This window comes from Diadema antillarum, unplaced genomic scaffold (assembly GCF_040938485.1).
Source record: "Diadema antillarum isolate AM-2024a unplaced genomic scaffold, OU_Dant_1.0 seq00000716_RagTag, whole genome shotgun sequence".
Classification (NCBI taxonomy): Eukaryota; Metazoa; Echinodermata; class Echinoidea; order Diadematoida; family Diadematidae; genus Diadema; species Diadema antillarum.
In genome coordinates, this window is record NW_027271620.1 from 483,044 (window position 1) to 500,875 (window position 17,832).

At 39.4% G+C, this 17,832-nt stretch overlaps 1 protein-coding gene across 1 annotated transcript in view; it reads left to right on the forward strand.

Annotated features, from left to right (window-relative positions):
• Window positions 1–17,832, forward strand: part of LOC139737940 (uncharacterized) — a 68,248-nt gene that overhangs the window by 23,419 nt on the left and 26,997 nt on the right. Inside the window, exon 3 of the mRNA XM_071648604.1 lies at window positions 11,541–11,655. Coding sequence (XP_071504705.1) covers window positions 11,541–11,655 — 115 coding nt within the window. The remainder of the gene's footprint in view (window positions 1–11,540; window positions 11,656–17,832) is intronic.

Genomic DNA, 17,832 nt, shown 5'->3' on the forward strand with positions numbered 1-17,832 from the left:
GTTTTGTATGACCGTTCTTGAAAATATGTGACAGGATTGAATGTGGGAGGTTGTCATCCTGTTTACGCAAATCTGTACCAGATCTATTCAAACTAATGCGTTTGTTTCTTTTTCTGATTTAGGTTAACATGCATCATTCAACTTTTTTTACGCTACTGTCACCTGGCGAGATCGCGATGATTTCAGAGTAACGTACGTGCGTTGTTTACCGCTAACTTGCGAGGTATTTTACGCTGTTGGTGCCCAGCGGGAATTCGATAATTTCATGAATCATTTGGCTGTAATTTTATACAATGTATGTTCGTTGCGCTCGAAGGGATTAAAAATGCGTTCTTTATTTTCTTCCGAAAATCTCTTCGCGTTTTGTACATCCGTTCTTGAACTGTTGAATGCGTTTGTTTCTATTTCCGAGCACCGATTAAGTGGGTAAACATGCGTTATTCAACGATTTCTACGCTACTGTCATCCGGCGAGATCACGATGATTTCATTAATTATTTCAGCTTTAATCATACACGCTCATATTAGAATTATCATTCGTTATATGATAATGAACAAATCCAGATCTATTCAATTTAATACATGCGTTTGTTTCTTTTTCCGAGCACCGATTAAGTAGGTTAACATGCGTTATTCAACTATTTTTACTCTACTGTCACCTGGCAGGATCGCGATGATTTCACTAATTATTTCTGCTTTGCATGCATACACACTCATATTTAAATTATCATTTGTTAAATGATAATGAACAAATCCAGATCTATTCAAACTAATAAATGCGTTTGCTTCTTTTTCTGAACACCGATTAAGTATAGGTTAACATGCGTTACTCAACTATTTTAACGCTCCTGTCCCCCGGCGGGATCGGGGCGATGATTTTATTATTTCGGCTTTAATCATCCAAACTCATATTTGCTCAAAACCAGCAAAAGAACTGGAAGTCGGAACTAAAATTGGAAAGGATATAATGATGAGTTGCACACGCATTCTAATTGTCCATTTTTGGTCACAATTTTATTGTCGGTACATGAAAAGTTTTTGAATGCGTTATCTATTTTTTTTTTCTCGTTGCGCTGTGGTCTGACATCATATCACGCACGTGGCGTTTCTCGCGAAAAAGAAAATCGAATGATTATGTTTAATAATTTAGTAGGAACATCGGAAGGTGTTCCTGTGTCTTATCGCGTGATTAAGAAGAAAACATGGAAGGAACGGTTCTCTGCAAACTGGAAAAGACGTGGATAGCGAGATTTCGGTTTCCAATGTTTCATTTGTCGCGTGTTTGAAAGCGACAATTTGGTCAAGAAATGGAACCTCGTTTATATCCGATCAAATTGCTTATGTTTTCCTTTATCATGATTTACCGAAATTGTCCTCGTTATAACCGGAATCTCGTTATAACCGAACACGTTATAACCGATTCGTTCTGCCATTACACGCAAAGGAAAACGGGACCGACGCGATCATCCTCATTATAAGCGGTTCCTCGTTATAACCGAACTCTTTATAACGGGGTTTCACTGTAGTAGAGGAGACCAGCCAGCCAGCATAGCATGCATTCTGGAGCTGGAAAAAAAACCCCAAAATCGTGGAGTGATGGAGAGAACCGATCTCAAGCGCACGTGTGCACAGCGAACGGCTTTAAATAGTGAATATCAACTGGTTCGTATTCTGTCTTTCAGTAAAAAGGAAATCAGGTGGTTGTTTCACAGGGTTGACAATTGGCAGTACTGTCTGCGGCATTTTAAATCCTTGAGCGAATAAGTTTTCATATGAGAAAAGATCTAACTCAGTAAGTTTGTGTTGTGTTGAAAGGCAAAAATAATGCTATGCATTTCCAGAGATAATGGTTGGATTCATAGGTTCATCAAGTGATGCATAAATGTGTATATTTTATGTTAAAAAACATGTTTTTTTCCATACCCTTGATATGACTGAATGAATACAGTCACAGTGTAGTTAAATTGGTATACTTGTCATCCTCGCATGCATAAACAGCAATATATGTAGATTTGGTATTAAATTGTGCATCACTCAAATGAAAAGTGGTTTATATCACTGCTGCTTCTTGGTAGCACTGTAATGATGGCCATGTAAGAAATGAAGGGAGAATGTGACTTATCTTCACAGGTACATGTTTTACAACATATGTAGTTTGGGTATACAATCATTCATCATCCAAATGATGAGTGATTATCAAATGTCTTTTTAGAACATGAAGAAACATCTTTAAATGTTTAATGCTATAATGCCATACCAGTATCATTTTGACATCCATCTGCAATTATTGTACAAGCCAGTTTCCAGTTGAATGTGCTACAATTGTACTGTGAAGAAATGCAGATACATACCAGCTGTGTGGACACAAAAAGTCACAAACACAAATGATAAATAAAGCAGTGTTTTGAATATCATGGAATTTATTTCAGTCGTACATTTGTTGAAAGACAATCATGTTTTATACCTGTTTCAGTTAAATAGCACAATACATCAGAATTGCAAGTACACTGGTATCAGAAATGCCATTACAACACTAAATACCAGTATTAAGATGGCCATTTTCCCTTCGACATCCATAGTGGAAAGAAAAAGCAAATGTATTTCTACATGCATGAAGTTTCATTTCAAGTATGGTACATATATCTATTTGTTTGAAAATGCACAGAGTGCAGGCAAGACATACACTTGGGACCTGGTCTCTCATAACACAGCTACCAGAGTGATATTTCATTTCGTAAATTGGATATAGAAAATAGTAAAGCCCTCTCTCGTTACCTTTCTCAGAATTACCGGACGAGAAACACATATTACTTTCATTTTGACAATCCTCGAAAAAATAGTAAGATATCAAATAGTAAGGACCTCCCTCATCGCCTTGCTCAAAAAACCCGGACAAGAAACTGCTTTCTTTTTTTACTTGGCCTTACAGGCTTATCCTGGGCTCTAGACTCCTCTCTTTCCAGTTGTAGGCATCAAAAAATGTAGATTAGAATTATCAGACAATTAGAAAATGTCAGTACAGTTTTCTTTTAAAGGGGATGGCTAGTAACTGATCAGTGAGAATCTGTGGGAATGCTGGGGGATGATTGTTCCAATCCTTGTGGTATTCATTTAAGAGTACATTTGTGTGAAAAGCATTTGCTTCAGAATGGTCTCATATTCAAGTAATGTGCAGTTTAATGTTTCCAGGTTAGCATGCCTGTACAGTGATGGGGCAATCGTTAACAGCCCATTAACTGGTACCGGGAAAGTTTCCTTGTAATAACTGATATCTCGTTTTAGCAGTGTTCGTTATAACGAGTTTCCCCTGTATCCTGTATTTTAGATATGATATCAAAACATGTGGCCAGTTAAAACTTGAACAGTGCACTCATTCAGGTGAGAACTTCGCCCCAATTTGCACGGACCCCAATTTGACCTGCCTCTGCATAGGTCAACGAAGCAATCGCTAGCGCTCTTTCCAAGGCTTGAACAAAGTGAACATAAACGGTGCTCCTGTGAACAGGGTTTTGAATCAGCTTTTCAAAACGCTGATCCTGTCTTTGCAAATTGAGCATAAAATCGGCCTAAGTTCCCATGTGATTCAATGCAATTTTTGTCAGCTCTTTTTTATGCCTCCGCCATGAAGTGGTGCAGGAGGCACTATGTTTTCGGGTTGTCCGTACGTCCATACGTCCGCTTTCGTTTACGCGATAACTTGAGTAATATTTAGTGGAATTTTACCAAACCTGGTCCAAGTATGAAGTATGATGGGGCAATTATTTGATTAGATTTTGGTTGAATTTGGTTGAAGGTCAAAGGTCAAGGTCAAATGAAATTTTATCCGTTTACGCGATAACTCAAGACTGGATGGAGCAAATTTCACCAGACTTTGTTGAAGGATGATGTATGATGGGACAATTACTTGATTAGTTTTTCAGTGAAATTGGACAGAGTTCAAAGGTCAAAGATCAAGGTCAAATCCTAAAATTTATGTGTTTACGTGATAACTCAAAACTGGATGAAGCAACTTTCACCAAACTTGGTCCAAGGATGATGTATGATGGGACAATTAGTTAAGTAGATTTTAGTGACATTGGCAAGAGGTCAAAGGTCAAAAGGTCAAGGTCAAATGCTACAAATGATGCAATTTCCCCCATATCTATGCACTGCCCGAAGGTATTTTCTTGAAACTTGGTGTAGACATGTACTACTGCGTAAAGATTCTCCAGAGAGAGTTTCATGTTATAAAGTCAAAGGTCAAAAGGTCAAAGGTTAGGTGAAAATGTTGCAATATCACTTTTCTCGCAAATGGTTTATTGTATCTTCGTAGAACTTGTACATACGCATGTACTGTCTGGCAGGGATTATCTAGGGAATTTAGGGATCATGGATCAATAGTCAAGGGTCAAAGGTCAAGGTCAACTCCTCAAAACTTAATACCTATGCAATACCTAATGGAGATTCTCCCCAGAAATTTCCAGCCAAAAGGTCAAAGGTAAAGGGTCAAAGGTCAGTCTTCAATAACCTCCCCCCCCTAAAAAAATCTATTTTGTACCGTCATCACACTCTTTCGTCATACCTTGGAAATTACTCAATGCCTAAACTTCCCAAAAATTCCCCAAATTTGTGTACCTGCACTCTTAGAAAATTATAGCAAACCCAGTTCAAGACATTTCTGACAAACCTGTCATTTCAATATTTTGCCAGTTACTGTATACATGTGAAACTGTCATGGATCACACATTGTGAAGACATTGTACTATACGCCTATTGGGAGAATCATGCATTATGGCGGAGGCATCAGTCGCCATAGCGACAATAGCGACATTTCTAGTGTTTTTTTTTTTTTGCTACTTTTTTCTTTGATCAGAATTCAACTTAAATTTTTTTTTTTTTTTAATTTCTAAAATTTACTGAGTTGCAGTCACTAGAGCCATGGCTTGCTACTGCAAGGCTTCAATGTGCTGGTCACATGATAGCAAAGAAATCTTTAAAAATATACCCCTGTAAGACATATTAAAAGATGGAACGTGACCTATAGTGTTGTGTAATGATGTACAATGTATACACAAAGTTATCACTACCCCCTCCCATTCCACTATGACCGGATACATCTCTTCACCTCTGGCCAGTCAATGACCCCTACCAATCCTCTCCACCTCATCCAGTGAGACATGGACCTTCATCATCCCTCGAGTATACATTGTACTCCTAGCCCCATCTAATTTACGACCAGGCTAAGTCAAACCCAACATCCTGCCCTTCCCCCACTGATTACTTATACCCCGTTTATAGTGCTGGCGGGTTTCAGAGCCTCCTCGAGGAGGTTCGAAAACCCACTCTGAAAAAGCAGCCTCTTGTCTGTTTATACTGCTTGCCAAAAGCAGACCCTAGCAGATCCTAGCAGGCCCGACCTTCTCCTCCCCTCTGATTTATGGCGCGGGCTTTTGAGTGACAGTGTATAAGTTGAAAGACTTTCTGCAGCGGGGATTGGTCGAGATGGCTGGGTTGTTTATGTAAGCAGGTGATGACCTTCAGCCATTTCCTCGGGTCAGCCAAAAAGCGGCTTCTCGAACCCCCTTTGCATTTATACTGCAGTCGAACCCCCTCGAGCCTGCTGTAGCGGGTTCTGAAACCTCCCCCCATAGGAGGTTTCAGACCCGACCCGATCGGATCGCCTTTTCTGAAATCTGTTTGTTTATGCTGAGCTGAAAGCCTGCTCGAAGCGGCTACAGGGGGTTTCAGAACCCGCTTTTTCCTTAGTATAAACGGGGTATTAGAATTGTTGTTAAATCCAAAACCAAGAATACTACCTCCTTAATAAAGATAGTCCAGTCTTTGTTCCTATAACAACCAAGGTTTGCCCAATTGAAACCTCTCTTTAGCATGAAGACTCCACCCCCATTCACCCATTCATATTGGGCCGGATGCATAAACGCTAGCAATTGCTTGTGCTAGCCTTTTACTCAAATCCGTATGCATAAAAACAAGCAATTGCTTGCCAGCAGCAGCTCTTGCTAGCAAGCACAAACAATTGCTTGCTGCCCGCGAGCAATTGCTTAGAGACCAGGCATTTGCTTGAAAACGTATGCATAAAACATACCTTTTGCTTGTTCTTGCTAGCAATTGCTTACGATTTTCCAAGCTCTGTAAAATGAGCTTGAGCTTTTGCTTAACTGGGACGTTCCCTTTAAAGTATATCATTTTCATATTCATAAAAGAAAGACCACACTTGTGCAGGAGTGGTATAAATCTACAAGAAATTACTCCTAAGTAGTGTACGAAACTTTTTAGTTTCAACAACGGGAATGTCCAGTGGTTAGCACGCAAAATGTGATGAAAAACAGGCAGGTAGGGTGTCTGACTTTGGTGGAGAGCAAGGAGACCTCTCTCCACATGCGATCTGGCAGATCCGGGCTACCAGAAGAGAGTGATGGGAATAAGCCTGTATGTCCCTTTTGTTGAAAATGCAAGCAATTGCTTGTGCAGCACAAGCAAAAGGTATAAGCACAAGCAAAAGGTTATGCATATATGGATTTAAGCAATTGCTTGAGCTAGACCTTTTGCTAGATGAGCTTGTGCTTTTGCTTGAAGCAACGTTGCTTACAAGCAATTGCTTGTTTTATGCATTCGGCCCAATGTGTAATACAACAGTAGAACCAATGTGTATGATTGAATGTATGAAGAGAATTACAAGGTGTAAACATGCAAAGAAGAGGACTTGCATTCGGACGCTCAAAGAGAGAGGATCGCTCCTAAACGCCTCTAGATTAAAGTACTCTTGGTAATCAAACAGAACTGTGTCGCAAGCCATTCTTGCTGTGTACCTCTCAAAATATTAACCGATCCCAACACAACATTAGTGACGTTTAGATCGCGTGCAGTTGTGGTTTTGTGCATGTGATGCAAAGGCCAGCCGTGCTAGCAGCAGCTGCTTCGGGAGAGCTGGCTCATATCGGAGGCAAGATAACATCGCTCAGTAGTCTGCAATAATGTGTTCTCGATATGTTGACAAGGAACAAGTTCAGAGGAATTGAAATGCAGTGATTTTCCAACCTGTTTCTAGAGTAACCCGTTAATCCGGAACCGCTTTAGCGGGAACCCTGCTTAAGTGCAACAAAATTTGATGTAACAAATTTTTCACACATTATTTCCACCGCTTAATCAGAACTATTAACTGCTTTATCGGGATAAATCTGGCTAAAACACTTCCATTGTTCATCATAAATGTCAACAAATAATAGGTATATCCATAGAAACATTTGCAGGGATTTCATTTCCTTTAATACCAGAAGGGCAATTCCGCAGTTAGGTGGACATGACATGGATAAAAGAAATGTGCCTCTTTATCTTACTCTTTAATTTAGGTATCAACTAATGCCATGGATGTTCACCAATCACTAAGGTCTTTCAAATTCAGTAGATTTTATTTTTTGTATTTATTGATTTTGCGAGATCTAAAACCATCATTTAAAATGTACATGTGGGACGGGGGATGCTGAAATTCACTTAAATGCCAATTACAGTGGGTTGCTTTGAAGTTTTTTCCTCAAATTATTGCTAAAAGGTAAAAGATGAACATATTTAAATACTCCAGAAGTCATGTGACATTTTGTCAATTACAAAAGGGTGAAATGACCTGCGGAATTACTCCGGACCAATGTAACGTTACTAACCGTAACGTTACTAACCATGCATTTGAGGGTCTAGCTAATAAATTATCGGTCGAACTGCTAGAATATTTGCATGAACATTTGCCATGATGCAATAATTGAAATTAATGCAACACTTTGTTTGAAGTAACTTGAAATTTTGCACACTTTTTGTTACAAGACATTGATATTTTTGTCATGTCCTTTTTTCGTAATGTTACTAACCAGCCCTTTTAGTTGCCATAGCAATTCTAATATTTATTGGATTGTTCTCATTCTTTTCTATATCATAGACCTGGGAAGGATGAACATGTTTTAACATGATTTTGACTTGAAATGAATAAATGGTGATTTAGTAATAAAAATAAATATCTAAATTTCTTTAAATGTAACGTTACTAACCGCGGAATTGCCCAGAAGGATTATTTTCTAACCAGTTCCCGGATAGATTATGCCTGCTGCAATCTGTACATTTGCCGTTCTAACGTTAATTACCGCATATTCACCACTTGTGTGTATTTTCTATGCACTTCCGGGTTAGCAAACTAGCGATAGGCACTGAATTAGTTCGCCGCCCATAAAGCACCAAGTATTATTAGCATGTGTGTTATACACACACTTCAATGTAGGACACATTGTGCATCATCAGGTTAGAAAAACTGTATTAATCTGCCACCTGAAATCAATTCTAAATCAAAAACATCCTCAAATTAAAAATGGTTTTGTCACCTGTTACATATGGTAAAATACATTTGGATTACAATTATTTGTGTTTTTATGGAGGAAAGAGATGAATTACGATTGGAGAGCGATGAAAATCCGTCGCTCCAGTGATCTCTGATAGCGGCACGGGTTACGTGGGATGTGAATGTCTGCCGACTTTAGGTAGTGGCGACTTAATGGTAATTGACGTTAATGCAGTGAGACGTATTGTAGCGCAGAGGCGGTCATCTTTAATCGAGCATCATCAGTTTCTATTCATGCACTTACCACTGTTCGCCTTCAGTGCGATGCGGAGAGTCACCATCCCTGCGTGGCTCATACTGTCCCCGTTCATGCATAGTATGCATGCAGTGTGTGCGTTTGTGTGTGACAGCATAACAAGGGGGAATAGTGTGAGAAAAATATATGTTAGTATTCGTACGATCGTCGCAATCAATGTCATCGTAATATGCATGTTGATAACATACTAAATGTTATAACAGCATGTGGAAGTGAGCACAACTGCCTCTTTGTATGCATTAATAGGGTAGGCATCGTGACTTTATGTACACTGAACTCTAAAAAAGGGTTATTTTGTGTCCTGTAAAAGTGGATATTTTCAAGCAACTAAGTTTTCGCGCTCGGCCGGATAAGAAGTGTTACGCATGTTTTTAATTCCGGGGTATTAAGACATCAACTACAGGAACATATGGCAAGCAAAAATTTTCACATGCTTTTATTATCACGCTAGTTTCTGATTATGCGAAATGCGCAAAAATTTCAGCACCGCGAAAATTTCCACTTTTACAGTGTCAATTAATGAATGAAGGTTTGTTCTGATAATGACGACCCACCTCACCCAAACATACATTGTAACACAGGAGCAACTGCTCCAACCACATAATGCATAGTGCATCTTAGCATTATCCTCTGCAGCTTGAAGACAACAACCGGTAACAATTTGTGCAGCTATGTTTCATTTTACCTGCACAAATTGTCGCCATTGAGGTCAAAAATTGGGAACTGCACGAGCAGCACAATTTGTCGCCAGGCAATAAATTGTGCAGGGACGACAATTTGTGCCATCAGCACCCTGCACATATTGTCGCCCCATGCCGGGGGCGACAAATTGTGCAGGAGTGACAATTTGTGCCGTAACAGACATGATTTGGGGAGTACATTGTTTTTATGCCTACGCCACGAAGTGTCGCCAGAGGCATTAAGTTTTCGGGTTGTCCGTCTGTCCGTCCTTCCATCTGTAATCAATTTTGTGGACAGCGTAACTGAAAAACTGTTTGAGGTATCCTTTAGAATGAAACCTGGCATGTAAATGAATGAGTGGGTAAAGTGGTTCCTATCAACTTGTGAGTGCTCATGCTCAAGGGCAAAGGTCACAATTTCACTATTTCCCCCATATCTATGCAATGCCTGAAGGTATTTTCTTGAAACTTAGTGTATACATGTACTACTAAATAAAGATTCACCAGAGAGTTTCGAGTCATGAGGTCAGAGGTCAATAATGTTAAAGTTTCACTTTTTCCTCATAGATATCTCGGAAATGGTTCAAGGTATCTTGGTGGAACTTGGTACTGTATGCATGTACTGGCTGGCAGTGATTATCTTTGGAATTTTGGGGTCACATGGTCAAAGGTCTAGGTCAAATCCTCAAAATTTCACCATTACCCTCATATCGATGCAATACCTGCAGGATTTTTCTTGAAACTGAGTGTATACAGGTATAAACCGATGGATATTCCCTGCGAAAGGTTTTTGCCAAGAGGGCTAAGGTCAAGCTAACATGCTAAATTTCAGTTCTCCCTCCATTTTACGAAAGTGGCCAAGGTATCATCATGAAGCTTTAGAAAATATTTACAAAATGCATGTACTGCCTGACAGTGATTCTCTTGGGAATTTTAGGGTCATGGGGTCAAAGTTCAATAATAATAATAATAATGTTAGTCAGTTCTTAGAATGCATAATACCATGCAATAGTCTCTATGCGTGTACAAAATTAATGAATGAAAACAAAATCTGTCACATATTTCTCTATTCAGACATGTAAACAGTTCAAGGGTCAAAAACCAGGATAAAATCTTAAAATTTTACTATTTGATACTGAAATTACACCTTTTCTGCCTACCTTGGAAATTACTCAGTGCATAAACTTAAATAATAAAATATAAAAGGATCAAAAGTCAAGTGAAAATCCTCAAATCCCCAAATTGTTCTGCTCTCTTAGACAAATACAGTCGTTTATCCAATAAAACCAAGTTCAAGGAAAGTAAAAAAATCAATACATTTTGACAAAATATGTCATTTTAATATTTTGCCAGTTATGTGAAATTGTCGTCACACATTGTCAAAATGTACTCCAGACCTATTGTGAGAACCATGTATCATGGTGGAGGCATAACAATCACCATAGAGACATTTCTAGTTTTTATATTGTGGTAATGCACACATGTAATGAGTAAAGTTGTAAGACACAATGCCAAGCTTTGCCCTGATGTCAATTTTATGGCAAATCTATGACTATTTTGCTTTTGAATAACCAGTACATTATTGTCAAGGCCTGACTTTTGCACAAATCTGTAACAGAAACTTAGAGTTTCTTCACAAATCCAGTAGAGAATACTGCTTGATAGTCACTTGCCAGATATAATGCCAGCTACATTGACAGGAATGGAATCACAAGTGATGTTTACAGTGAACTGTGCATTTGGCGATTTATTGATTGGTATTGGCAGGTTTATGCATTTGAGCAAAATAATACAGGCACTTGACATGCCGACGCCTGAATCCGGCATGCAAAAGTGGCACATAAAGAAGTAGCATTGAGTTGTTTTTTTAACTTGGCATGCACAGTGCAGCTACAGCTAATGTACATTCAACCTTTCTTCAAAGACTTGACTGTTTGTTTTTTCTTTTTTCTTTATTCAAAATTTTACTTTCCATAGGCATGAATAAAAACATAAAACACACAAACTCTGTCTGCTTTCTATTCTGACTGTTGTGTGTAATCATGTATTTAGGTGTAAGTAGAAAGCCCATGAGTTTTTTCAGGGCTTATATTATTTTAAAGCTTTAAAGGATGGTTTGCATTTCTAAATGTTAACTTTTTGCATGGTGGAGCAAAAGATCTTGTTAATGTACATTACTGTATATTTACTTTTATTGAGAATTCAGTTTAATTCACTCTTTACAGAGGTCAAAAGATTCCATCTAGACTTCAGCCAAACCCCAAACCTCATCAACAAAAGCGAAGCCCAAGTCCACATACTGCAAGTACAAGTTCACCTCCAGCATGGAACAGAAAAAAGGTGAGGACATCCATCCATGACTCAGACCTTTCCATTACAGGCAGGTTACCTTCTTGTGGTCAGACAGACGCCATCAGGCCTGTAAATTAATGCCATCACCAGCCTGTCATGAGTATTTCTGTCTCACCTACAATAGCCAAAGGCTCAAGTAAGCTGTTGTGATTGTTCATCATCTGGCGTGCATCTTAAGATTTTTTTCTTTTAATAGGCCAGTTTACTAATATATGCCCAGATCTTTAATTTTGCACAAGGCTGCAACCTCGGGCAAACAAAGGATACGAGCCTGCAACATCGGCTGCTGCAGCCGTCCCCGACACGTCCCCACATGTAGTCTTACGTACTCGATGTTGTGTACACGTACATGTGTGCGATGCATCAACTTCAACTTTACCTCCTGGCATTTAGTGTGGCTCTAAATCAATTCCCCACCTTAGATGAGGGAGAATTCTGCTGTGATCAAATGCAATTTGGACTATAGTTTCGATTTTGTTGAATTTTGGTTTCGATTTTGCCTTCAGTAGATTCTGAAAATGGGTGGAAAACACTGCTGCTACGGAACATGCAACAGTATGACCGCCTCACTTCAAACTTCAATGATTTTAAGCATTATGATTGATTGTAAAATCTAAACTTCTCAGAACTTCTTTTTTTCGGGGGGGGGGGGTTTAGACAACGAATTTCTCATAATCGATATGTTTCAAAGGATTTTTATACCCCCGCCAAACGAAGTTTGAAGGGGGTATATAGGAATCAACGGACGGTCGGGCGGTCGGTCGGGCGGGCGGGCGGGCGGGCGGGCGGGCGGTCGGGTCGGGCGGTCGGTCCGTTGCAAATCTTGCGTCGTGAACTACTTCCTCAGTTTTCAACCGATTCCCATAAAACTTGGCACAGATGTGTGCCTTGAGTTGTAGATGTGCAAGACGTATTTTTTGACAGTACCCAAAAGTACGTTGCCATGGTAACGGCATATTATGGGCAAAAATGGGTACAAATCTTGCGTCGCGAACTCCTCCCACAGTTTTTGATCAATTTTTATGAAATTAGGTACAGATGTTCATCTGAATATGTTAATGTGCAAGACACATATTTCCGCAGTGGCAAAAAGTGCGTTGCCATGGTAACGGCATGTTATTGGTAAAATATAGGGCAAAATGCTTCATGGCAAAACTGCTTCATCAGTGTTCTTCCAATTCTCATGGAATTCATATTGAATGTTTGTCTTAGGATATAGGTCAGCATGACACATTTCTTGACAGAGACAAAAAGTATGTTGCCATGGTAACAGCTCACATATTATGAGCCAAAATGATGGAAAATTTTGTGTTGCAAACTACTTCCTCAGTTTTTGCCCAATTTCCATGAAACTTGGTACAGATGTGTGCCTTTGGTTGTAGATGTGCAAGACGCATTTTTTGACAGTACCCGAAAGTACGTTGCCATGGTAACGGCATATTAATGGCAGAAGATCAAGGAAAGATCTTGCAGATTTAACTACTTCCTCAGTTTTTTGACCAAAGCTTATGAAATGTGGCACACACCTTGATCTTGGTGGGAAGATGTGGAAGACATATTTTTCGGACGTGTCGGAAGCTGCGTTGCCATGGTAACGGCATATAAATGGCAGAAGATCAAGGAAAGATCTTGCGGATTGAACTACTTCCTCTGTATTCGACTGAAGCTCATGAAATGTGGCACACACATTGGTCTTGGTGGGAAGATGTGCAAGACATATTTTTTGGACGTGTCGGAAGCTGTGTTGCCATGGTAACGGCATATTAATGGCGGAAGATCAAGGAAAGATCTTGTGGATTGAACTACTTCCTCAGTTTTTGACAGAAGCTTATGAAATGTGGCACACACAATAGTCTTGGTGGGAAGATGTGCAAGACATATTTTTCGGACGTGTCGGAAGCTGCATTGCCATGGTAACGGCATTTAAATGGCAGAAGATCAAGGAAAGATCATTCCTTGGGTAAGACTGTCGTCACGGGGCGGGGGTATAAATCACCTTCAGTGATATTTCTAGTTTAAAGTTAGACTCAGACTGATTAGACGTCATGAAAGAGAATGACAATTTTGACCCATTTTTCTATTAATAACAGTTAGGGGCCTAGCTTTAGATAGACTAGATCTAGAGTAGATCTAGACGTAGACCTAAAAACAAAAACAATGATAGACCTACCCTCCCTGACATTCGCAGTTGGCAACATTAATTTCCCCTGTTGACTATGATGACTGTCCCCTGGGGTATTGATTTCTCAATTGTTCACACATGACTACAGTATGAACACAGTATGCTTGAACATATAAGTTACTTTGATTTATACATCATTAGAGATTAATGTTGAACCCATAATATTGACACATTCTTGTATAGCTTTGTATGTTATACTCTCCTTTATTTTATCTGGAGAAAGGAAATGCGAAAATAAAACCAAACCACGCCAAACCAAATCAAACTCTCATTGCTTTATTCTGCGCCATTATGATCAATTCAAATACAGCTCTGCAGGGCCTGTAGAAGAGGGGGGCCCTGTTTTGCACCCATAGGACGACATAAGGAGTAGGGCCTATATAGGGTGTCACCACTTTGGGCCCCCACCCCGGAAGTGGCACTAGAAAAAAAAAAAGGAATGAAACCTTTGAGCACAGTAAGGCCTTGTTTTTGCCCTGAATACCTTTTTTTAGGTGATACGCTATCAGCGTATCACCTATTGTGATTGTCAAAATCTGTCTTTTTAGGTGATACGCTATCAGGCACCCATTTTTCACTGTCATGAAAACCTTATTGTGGCTAGATATTGTCATGAGATATGTTGACTGAAAATTTCATGTTATTCCGTAATGTCATTCTTGAGATATTGACGACACAAAATGTGGCAGAAAGAAAGAAGAATAAGAAACGAGACATGAAAACTCGTCACATTGAGGACGAGTTAGGTGATACGCTTGGGGTCATCAGATGACAGTCATCTGTGATCGACAAAGAAAAGAATGTGATATAGGCACCTTGAATTTATATTGAGCGTGCATGGGAAACCGTTTCTGTAACCACTCGGCCACGGGTCATGAACGGAAATGGTTAGACAAATAAAAACAACAATGTGTAGATATAACAGGGGGAAAGTCAATGCCCACTCAACTAACGTGGCCGTTTGAACATCTATTGCATTGCTAGACGGAAAAGCAGCCTTGTAACGACTGAGGTCGCTATGCCATTTCTGGCAACTTGGGAAAAATACGTCCCGCAGACATAAAACCTATAATCGGCTGGTTTTCATACCTTGCCTTTAATCACAATTTTCAGTGTAATGACGTCATCAAATTACAAAACAATGACATCGTCTTGAAAGACAATTGTTCAAAGTACAACACCTCAGTCGTCGTCGTTACATACTATGATCGGTTTGACAAAGTCAGCCTGCAAAATTTTGCTGCAGTCGAAGCAATGTGGTCTCCAACACACAAAAAAGAGGGATATGGCGTGTGTGTGTGTCTGTGTGTGTGTATAGGTGCGTTTATATACGAACGTGATTTCTACATGGACGAATATGTAATACAAAATTGAAGAAAAAAAAGTAAAATAGCTAAGTATTTTGTTTCGTGATCTTGTGGGGTTCGAACCCGCAACCTCACGTCTCTGAGACATCGCCTTTAACCACTCGGCCATAAGTCTCGACGAGAAAATATGGGGAACGTAAACCTATGTACGTGAAAGATAAATGAGGAATCGTTTTGTCCACATTCCATTTTCATTTTCAGTTTTAAACTGCAAAATTGTCAACCTGATGAGGAGATTTGAAAAAATAAAATGCATGTTTACTGCAGCTTATTGTCTGAGCTACCACATACTTAAGTTTGAGAGGAAATGGAGCAAAATCAGCTGAAATAAAGGTGCTTAAACGTTGTCAAGTCAATGCATGGTTTAAAAAAAAAAATCACCTCCCATAGACATAACACGTCAACTTGTCTGATTTTGAGTCTTTACCTTTAATCACAATTTGAAGTATGATGGTAAGTCTTCTCGAACTAAGAGTGTGGAACGGAAGCTTCTACGTGAAAGATGAATCATGACGATCACCCGTGACCGACACATCTTCAAAGGGATCAGTTATTAGAGGTGGAAGCCCTCGTGCCAAGATATTGTCTCAGCAATTCCAAAGCAATGATACCCTTACATTTAGGTATGCCATAATTTCCCTCTGAAATCATTGGTATTATTCATGTACAATTGCTTGCCTTGTCCATAAACTTTGCTTTACAAACTTTCAGTGAAAGGTGTCATAACATAATTCTGTAACTCCATTAGCAGTGATTGACTACATAAATAAAGATATATCAAATTGAACGCTTAGCGCGTATAACTAAGGGGGATTTTAGCCTGATGCTGTGTTATTCACTGCTCAGATACCAACAATACTCATCACCTACGGTTACGTATAGAGAAATAGCCATGACGAAAATAAGGTTTTCCTTTTCTTTGGCAGATAGACACACAACCCCTTTGAACACACTATAATTGACAAGGAGGGACATGAAAAAGTTCATTACTACTACTAAACAGTGATGCCTTCTACTCATGTGGCACAAGATACTTCTATAGCAACGTAAAACCTGTCTACAATTCCGTTATTGGGTCAAACAATAACAACCTGGAATTTCAAAGAGACGAGCGAGACGCCATACACCTGGCCTAGAGTTAATTTATTCAGTTGCCATTCTTGCTCCGGTTGTGTTATGTAAATTATTTTCCGACCTGTCTTGTGCAGTGTAACAGGAACAAACGTAGAGAAAAGGAAAGAGAAAACGAAAGGTGGCAAGCGGGGCACTGCATACCAAGGGCAATTTACAACATTACGTATGATAAATGAAGCAAATCCAACCTCCAGCCTCGGACAAAAAAAAAGGGAACTTGAGTGACTGTGTGTCGTGGGGTAATGACATCGGAATGAAGCTGAACTGCCAAAAGAAAAACAAAGAAAGAGAGAGAGAAAAAAAATAATAGCGTCCTGCGGGTCTCAAACATCTCGTCCTAAGGTGGTGTGTAATGACCGTGCAGCGCGCCAAGTGACTATAAAGCCACACGGCTGTCCCGAAGATTGGATGTGAAACTTATATCTTTATACCATATACAACATGAAAAAGTTCATTACTACCACTAAACAGTGATGCCTTCCACTCATGTGGCACAAGATACCTCTATAGCAACATAAAACCTGTCTACAACTCCGTTATTGGGTCAAACAATAACAACCGGGAATTTCAAAGAGATGAGCGAGACGCCATACACCTGGACTAGAGTTAATCAATTCAGCTCCCATTCCTGTAAGTTATTTAAACGTACATGTTCCTACCTATCCTGTTACAGTATAACAATAACCAGTGAAGAGAAAAGGAAAGAGCAAACGATAGGTGGCAAGCGGGACACTGTAACAAGGGGCAATTTACAACATTAAGTGTGACAAAATTAATGAAGCAAACCCAATCTCAAACTCCAATACAAAACAAGGGATATAGAGCAGCCGTGTTCACGGGTTACGTACACTTGATAAAATAATATGATAAATGACATCGGAGTAAAGCTGAACTGCCGAAAAAAAAAAGAAAAAGAAAGAACGGGAAAAGTCCTGCGGGAGTCGAACTTCTCTCCTTCCGGTATGGCGTTATGAACACCCAGCGCGCTAAGCGATTACGCCATACGGCTGTCCTGAAGATCGAATGAGAAACTTAAATGTATAATAATACTGTCGTGACTGTCACAGTGTTGACTTGTGATGGCGCTATTCAACTTCCCACAAGTGGCCGCGTGGATTCGACCAATATCCAGTTGCAAAGAACAATCGGGAATCGTTCCGTACAGATTGCATTCTCATTTTTAGTTTTTAACAACAAAATTGTCGACCTAATGAGGAGATTTTAAAATATAAAATACATGATGACTGCAGCTTATTGTCTGAGCTACAACATACTTAAGTTTCAGAGGAAATGGAGCAAAATCAGCTGAGATAAAGGTGCTTAAACAATGTCAAGTCAATGCATGGTTTTAAAAAAAATCACCTCCCATAGACATAACACGTAAACTTGTCCGATTTTGTGTCTTTACTTTTAATCACAATTTAAAGTATGATGACGTCATCAAATTTCAAAACCATGACATGGACTTGAAAGGCAAATGTT